Here is an 8,770-nt window from a genome sequence, read left to right as displayed (position 1 = left end):
CTACCACCAAATACACCTTAATTAATTAACTTCAAATAATAGGCTATTTTACAGCATCCGTCAAATTACGAAAACTTTATATCAACGTGTAGCCTATACTTCGTAGACTCCGAATATATAATCAGAATTAATAACAACTGACAAACAACTCTCCAAATTTTAATTCAACGATTAAAAATCTCTAATTATAATAAATTAGGAATAATTCAAAACAACAACACAATAATCTTCTCTACTTCGTTAAAATCATACATTATTCAACAATCTTCAATTTCAGTATGATTTAACAATTTATCAGATTTATTCCAAAAATCGACGAATTTCAAACATCACCAAAACTACAAAATTTATACCTCAAATCGAAGACCTCGTGTGAACGATCATAGAACTGAAGTCGGTTCGTCGATTGGATAAACCGATAAGTCGCACGTTTGAAAAGAAAATCAAAACTCTCACATCTCTCACCTCTCTCGCTATTCTCTGTCAAACGAATTCTACAGAATTCATCAACGCCACTTGCATATTTATCTTTATTTTCTTTTTTTTTAATTTTAAATATTATATTATATTTATAAAATAATATAATATAATAAATAATATTTAACATTTTAATACCGGTATATCCATTTGAACCAGTCAAAGGATCAAATTTTCCAAAACTCAAAACATGAAACTTCTATATCTTTGAGTTTTTTACGTTATATCCAAAATTCAAATCATTTGGACTTCATATGACCAAGATATGTTATATTTTCCTCTTTAAAAATCATTAATTATTTAGTAATCTCACATTACTAAATCCATAACTTGTGATATTTACTTCAGGCATTACATTTCTACCCCCCTTAAATCAATTTCGACCCCGAAATTAATCAACAACAGTAATAAAATGCATAAATAACAGATACGTCATACCATCAGAATAAGTAGGGGTAGAGCTCTCTCATATGCCTCAAATGGAGCCATCTGAATACTACTCTGATAACTATTGTTATACGCAAACTCCACCAATGGAATTGATGACTGCCAAGTAGATTTAAAATCCATAACATAAGTACGCAACATATCCTCAAGTGTCTGAATAGTACGCTCAGTCTGACCATCTGTCTGAGGATGATAAGCTGTACTCAATCTCAACTCTGTCCCCATCGCAGTCTGCAATCCTTTCCAAAAATGAGAAGTAAATCGAGGATCTCTATCAGAAATAATGGAAACTGGAATCTCATGCAACCGTACAATCTCTCGTATATACAACTGTGCCATCGTCAAGTACATACTACTCATGCTATAGGGTATAAAATGTGCATCTTTCGTCAATCGATCAACAATCACCCAAATAGCATCAATAGTTCCAGTGCTTCTTGGCAAATGAGTCACAAAATCCATCGATATGTGCTCTCATTTCCAAGTCGGTACGTCTAAACTCCTCAACTCACCTCTTGGCCTTCTCCTCTCAGCTTTGATCTGTTGACAATTGAGACATCGACGTACAAAATCAATCACATCACGTTTCATTCCCTTCCACCAAAACTGAGAACGTAGATCCTTATACATCTTTTTGCCACCAGGGTGGACAGAATATCGACTACAATGTGCACGCCGCAACAGGCCCTGGCGCAACTCTGATATATCAGGAACTACCCATCTATCATTCATCCTCAAACTGCCATCATCAGCCACTCTAAAACGAGTATCTTGTTTATGAGACACTAACTCCCTCCATCGCTGAACTCTCTCATCTGTCATCTGTGCATCACGAATACAACCATATATATCAGGTTCAGCCAATAAGGTAGATACCTGTATAGGAGTCGTCGAGATATCAAAATCATATCCCAAGGAACAACAAGACATCATCATAGATGATAAACGACTGACATCCTCTGCAGTACAACTCACTTTACGGCTCAATGCATCAGCTGTAAGATTGGCTCGACCAGGATGATATTCAATCTCACAATCATAATCTTTCAACAGATCTAACCATCGTCTCTGTCTCATATTCAACTCTGTCTGAGTAAACAAAAATCTCAAGCTCTTATGATCAGTATAAATCGTAAACGAGGTACCGTATAAATAATGTCGCCATATCTTCAAGGCGAAGATAATGGCTGCCAAATCCAAGTCATGCACGGGGTACCTTGTTTCGTGTGGTTTCAGTTGTCTCGAAGCATATGCCACAATATGTCGATCCTGCATCAAAACACATCCCAAACCATGTAATGATGCATCAGTATAAACAACAAACCTCTCATTTTCTGTAGGGATTGATAACACCGGTGCAGTCGTCAGTCGGTGTTTCAACTCCTGAAAACTCCTCTCACATGCTTCAGACCACTGAAATCGCACACCTTTCTGGGTCAACTTTGTCAAAGGTCTAGCAATCTTTGAAAATCCCTCGATAAATCGACGATAATAACCTGCTAAACCCAAGAAACTACGGATCTCTTGTACAGATGTAGGTGCAGACCACTGTAACACGGCTTCGACCTTTGTTGGATCAACAGAAATCCCATCTCTCGATATAACATGACCCAAGAAGACCACTCGATCCAACCAAAACTCACACTTACTGAGTTTGGCATACAACTGTCTATCTCGCAACACCAGTAACACTGAACGCAAGTGCCCTGCATGCTCAGCCTCACTCCTGGAATATATCAATATATCATCAATAAACACAATAACAAATCGATTGAGATAAGTTTGGAATACCCTGTTCATCAAACTCATGAACACAGCTGGAGCATTCGTTAACCCAAACGGCATAACCAAAAACTCATAATGCCCATATCTGGTCCTGAATGCTGTCTTCTGGATATCCTCCTCTCTAACTCGTATCTGATGATATCCTGACCTCAAATCAATCTTCGAATATACTGAGGTTCCCTGTAACTGATCAAACAAATCATCAATACGAGGGAGGGGATATTTATTCTTAATAGTTACCTTATTCAGCTGTCGATAGTCAATACAAAGACGCATCGTTCCATCTTTCTTTCTCACAAATAAGACTGGTGCACCCCATGGTGATACACTAGGGCGAATGTATCCCTTGTCCAGCAAGTCCTGCAACTGGGCTTTCAACTCTCTCAACTCTGCTGGTGCCATTCTGTAAGGAGTACGAGAAATAGGGGAAGTACCTGGCATCAACTCAATCCCAAACTCCACCTCACGAGCTGGTGGGAAGCCTGGAATCTCATAAGGAAATACATCAGCAAACTCAACAACTATAGGTATCTCCTCTATTCCCACCTCCTTCTTCTCTGTCACATCTAAGGCATAAATAAGATAACCCTCATGTCCATGCTCCAATAACCGAGACATCCGGATAGCAGATACCAACGGAACACGGGGACGAGAACCCTTCCCATAAAATGTCCAACGTTTTTTCTCATCTGTATAAAAATATACTACTCGCTGATAACAATCAACAGTCGCACAATATCTCTTTAGCACATTAATTCCCACGATACAATCAAAATCAGTCATCTCCAAAATAATCATATCGGATCTCAACTCGTAGCCCTCATAAGAAATAATACCATCTGATATCATCGATACAACTGATATATCAACTCCAGAGGGTGTCGAAACAGAAAGAGGCATAGACAATGGAGACGAGCGCATATGATGCTCAACCACAAACCTCTTCGATATGAAAGTATGCGATGCACCAGTATCAATAAGAATATAAGCAGGATAAGAACATAAATAACACTTACCCGCTATCATCTCCTCTCGTGCCTCCTCTGCCTGCTCTCGTGTCAAAGCATACACATGTGCCTGAGGCGGACCAGCTCCCTGCATACGTGGCTGTCCTCCAGAAGGTCGTGGTGTAAACTAACGAGGCTGTCGTCCTCCTCTCTCTGAGGATCTACCTCTAGCACTCCTAGGCTCTCGCTGCCTCTCACTACAAGGACACTGACTCGCCAGATGACCAACACCGCCACACTCAAAACAGGTGATCTCGGTCTGTGTACAATCTCTGATCAGATGAGGTCCCCCACAACGAAAACATCTCACTGCTCTGGACTCCCCTCTCTGCCCCTGAACAGACTGAGAACTGCTCCCACGACTCTCAACACGTCATGAATCAAATCGGCGCTTCCCAGATGAGGATGAAGAAGATGAACCCTTCTGATATTTAAAAGATTGTCCTTGCGGTCGCAATGACTCTCTAGTCGGCTCAGATAATCGTACCTGAGCCCCATACTCCTGCATCACCAACTCAGCCATCTCTGCCCTCGTCACTGCATCCTCAAATGATATCGGGTTATTTGATTGCACACGATCAAATAACTCTAACTTCAACCCTCTCAAGAAATGCCTCATCTTAGCATGAACATTCGTAGCAATATGTGGTACATATATCAGCAATGCAGAATACCGAGACTGATACTCCGCAACAGACATACTGCCCTGTCTCAAATCCTCGAATTCTCTCTCTTTCTTCTGTCTGGCTGCTATAGAAAAATATTTATCAAGAAAACGAGATCGGAACACATCCCAATCAACAGTACGGCCCTGAGCTCTCAATCCGGTCTCAGTCGTCTGCCACCACAACAGTACATTCCTCGAAAGCTGAAATGTAGCCAATCGTAACCAAGCAGACCTAGCACACGGAGCGGTCACAAATATCTGCTCTATCCTCTCAATCCACTCCTCTGCTCGCTCACCAGTCTCCGAACTATCAAATCTCGGCGGAAAATAACTGCTGAACTGTGCCAAAGTCAACTCACCATGTAATAAAGGCTGATCTGCAGGTGCCTGTCCCATAGGAGGAGGTGGCAATGGATTCATCTGTCCAAACCCACTGTCAACCTCGTCTGTTTCCTCACGTGGATGTACCTGTTCTCTAGCTGCCATCACTGGAAATCAAATTATTAATCATAACATTTAACAATTACAATCCAGTATTCATCATTACACCTTTCGTACGAAAGCACACGCAACTAAAGAACAATCAATCACATCGAGAAATCATCAATAACAAGTCAAATGCACAGGCACACGCAGATAATATCGTCATCCAACTCCCTCATCACAAACCCAACTCCTAACCATCCCAGACATCTAACATATGCTCTGATACCACCAAATGTGGCGCCCCAAACCTCGCCACGTAATCATGTAACATGTGACGTCATATGCATAAAAAAATTTCTTTTCAACGACATAATAAGATAATGCATATACGACAAAAATAGTGCAATCACCACACTATCTACGTCAATGCAGCAGAAACAGTATAATAAATACACACATACAACTCAAATAAGACAATAAGATATACTGTCTCTATCTACTATCAACTACAGGACTGTTTGACTAGACACACCTAGTCCTTCACCACTATCATGTCTCACGCATAGTCCTGTAACCTGCCCAACAGAAACAGCCCCCAAAGGGTGAGCATATACAACTATCATCATCGTAATACATAACAGTTATATTAACAACAACATAAGATATAACTGAAATGATAACAGAAATACCCCCTTTGCCGTTTCTGGACAATCAGCCATCAACAACCTCAACAACATCACACTGCAACAATAACATCGACGATACGTCGCACCCCAACTCCGGTGACAGCAATATCGTCGAACGAACAACAACATCGAGATACGTCGCACCCCAACACCGGCGACGGCAATATCGTCGAACGAACAACAACATCGACGATACGTCGCACCCCAACACCGGCGACAGCAATATCGTCGAACGAATAACAACATCAACGATATGTCGCACCCCAACACCGGCGACAACAATATCGTTGAACGAACAACATCAACGTGACAACATAAACGAGAAGTCTCCCAACAACGATAGTCAACAATATCAACAATAATAAACAACAACAAATATAATATCAAATCACCCAATTCCGGTGATTTATCATCGTTCAACGCAATAGTATTCATCAATACTAAACAATAACAACATATGCTCGTACGTCAACACGTACCTGATAATCGAGTATATATAAAATCTGGCTATTTCTTTGATCCCGAGGCTTGAGACGTATCTAAATAATTCAACAACAATTATCAGATCATTGTCAACGTATCAACACAGTCATAACAGCCTCAATATATCACATCAAATAGCTCAACAACCATTAATTCAACAAAATATAAAACTCAATTATAAATTCTTATCGTTCAACAATTTAATATTCTGGTGTATTTAATTCACAATACTACCACCAAATACACCTTAATTAATTAACTTCAAATAATAGGCTATTTTACAGCATCCGTCAAATTACGAAAACTTTATATCAGCGTGTAGCCTATACTTCGTAGACTCCGAATATATAATCAGAATTAATAACAACTGACAAACAACTCTCCAAATTTTAATTCAACGATTAAAAATCTCTAATTATAATAAATTAGGAATAATTCAAAACAACAACACAATAATCTTCTCTACTTCGTTAAAATCATACATTATTCAACAATCTTCAATTTCAGTATGATTTAACAATTTATCAGATTTATTCCAAAAATCGACGAATTTCAAACATCACCAAAACTACAAAATTTATACCTCAAATCGAAGACCTCGTGTGAACGATCATAGAACTGAAGTCGGTTCGTCGATTGGATAAACCGATAAGTCGCACGTTTGAAAAGAAAATCAAAACTCTCACATCTCTCACCTCTCTCGCTATTCTCTGTCAAACGAATTCTACAGAATTCATCAACGCCACTTGCATATTTATCTTTATTTTCTTTTTTTTTTTTAATTTTAAATATTATATTATATTATATTAATAAAATAATATAATATAATAAATAATATTTAACATTTTAATACCGGTATATCCATTTGAACCAGTCAAAGGATCAAATTTTCCAAAACTCAAAACATGAAACTTCTATATCTTTGAGTTTTTTACGTTATATCCAAAATTCAAATCATTTGGACTTCATATGACCAAGATATGTCATATTTTCCTCTTTAAAAATCATTAATTATTTAGTAATCTCACATTACTAAATCCATAACTTGTGATATTTACTTCAGGCATTACAATTAGTCAGACCAAACCACATGATAATAAATTCATAGTGTCTATACCTGGTTCTGAATGCCGTCTTTGAGATATCAGAATCTCTGACTCTCAGCTGATGATATCCCGATCTCAGGTCAATCTTGGAAAACACAGAAGAACCCTGCAACTGGTCAAATAAATCATCAATACGAGGCAAAGGATATTTATTCTTTATCGTTGCCTTGTTTAGTTGCCGATAGTCGATGCAGAGTCTCATCGAACCGTCTTTCTTTCTTACAAACAATACTGGAGCACCCCAAGGAGAAACACTCGGTATGATATACCCCTTGGCCAATAAGTCTTCCAGCTGATCTTTCAATTCTTTTAATTCAATTGGTGTCATTCTATACGGAGCTCTCGAAATCGGCATTGTACCTGGCATCAATTCAATGCTGAAGTCTATCTCTCTAACTGGAGGTAATCTCGGGATCTCATCTGGGAAGACGTCAGCAAACTCACGTACCACTGGCAGATCTGCCAATGCTGGACTCGACTTCAGTAAATCTACTGAATATACAAGGAATCCCTCTGCTCCTTTCTATAATAATCGAGTCATAGATAATAAGGATATTAAAGGAATTCTCGATCTAGAACCCTTACCGTAAAATTTCCACTCTTCAGCCATATCTGGTCTGAATCTCACTATCTTGTGGAAACAATCAACTGTAGCTCTGTACTTGGTCAGCATGTCAATATCGATAATACAATCAAAATCGGACAACCCAAGTACGATGCAATCTAATTCTATCTCATGACCATCATACTGTAGTACACAATGTTTAACGGAATTTACTGATATCAAACATGTCCCCAAAGGCGAAGAGACAGACACTACAGTATCTAAAGACTCTACAGGCAATGCATAACCTAATGCAAATCGTTCAGGCACCAGTATCAATCAATACATAAGCAGAGTAACCACATAAAGAACAGTTACCCGCCACAACGTCATCTGGTGCTTCCTGAGCCTGCTCCTCTGTCAAAGCGAATACTCTGACCTGCTGTCTAGGAGGCTGGCTAACAGTCTGGCTACCTTCTGGCCTCTGCTGTGACTGAGCTGGCGCTGGCTGGAATGTGTGAACAGCAGCTGATCGTCTCTCAGTCTATGCTGCTGATCCCGATGACTCGGCTCCTGAGATCTTTGAGAACCCCTCTGTGGACATACTTTAGCAAAATTTCCTGGCTGTTTGCAGATGATGCAACTACCAGTCACTCCTTGACATTGCTCAGTTGCATGTCTCCCTCCGCAAGTCTTACAATAAACTCCAGTGTAACTCTGGCTCTATCTGGAACCACCGGAGCTGGAAGAACTACTGTCATATTTCTTGAATTGCTTTCCTCTGGCTTTCAAAAATTCTTTCTTTCCTCCACTGCTGCTGCCACCCTCAAATCTGGGAGGTGGTTGCTGTGGTCTCGGTGCTGGAGGCACAAATGAAGCTCCTTTCTGTCTCATCAGTAAAATTATTCGGTCGCCCTGTGTTCACCAATGTGAAAATATCGGGGTTCAAGCCATTGATGAACTGGTCAGCAGTAGCTTCGTCACTGTCAGCCACATGTGGAGCAAATTTCAACAAGGTGGAGAATTTGGACACGTATTCTTCTATGTTCATTTGTCCCTGCTTTAGATTGGCAAACTCCGACCCCTTGTCCTTTCGATACGACACTGGAAAGAATCGTTGGTAAAATTCAGTTCTAAAAACA

The 8,770-nt window shown here is 39.6% G+C and overlaps 1 protein-coding gene across 1 annotated transcript; it reads right to left on the bottom strand.

Moving 5' to 3' along the window:
* Positions 1 to 909: 909 nt before the first annotated feature.
* Positions 910 to 4,869, bottom strand: LOC140819105 (uncharacterized). The gene is made up of 9 exons (XM_073179115.1): positions 4,204 to 4,869; positions 2,950 to 3,804; positions 2,759 to 2,841; positions 2,574 to 2,650; positions 2,141 to 2,193; positions 1,900 to 2,013; positions 1,553 to 1,800; positions 1,437 to 1,464; positions 910 to 1,023 (listed from the first exon to the last, which is right to left on the bottom strand). The coding sequence occupies exons 1-9, from the start codon at positions 4,867 to 4,869 to the stop codon at positions 910 to 912; spliced, it is 2,238 nt and encodes a 745-aa protein (XP_073035216.1).
* Positions 4,870 to 8,770: the final 3,901 nt, after the last annotated feature.

The sequence above is a fragment of the Primulina eburnea genome, chromosome 18 (genome assembly GCF_022965805.1).
Source record: "Primulina eburnea isolate SZY01 chromosome 18, ASM2296580v1, whole genome shotgun sequence".
NCBI lineage: Eukaryota > Viridiplantae > Streptophyta > Magnoliopsida > Lamiales > Gesneriaceae > Primulina > Primulina eburnea.
The sequence above is the reverse complement of the archived record's forward strand: the minus strand, read 5'-3'. Positions and strand labels throughout refer to the sequence as shown.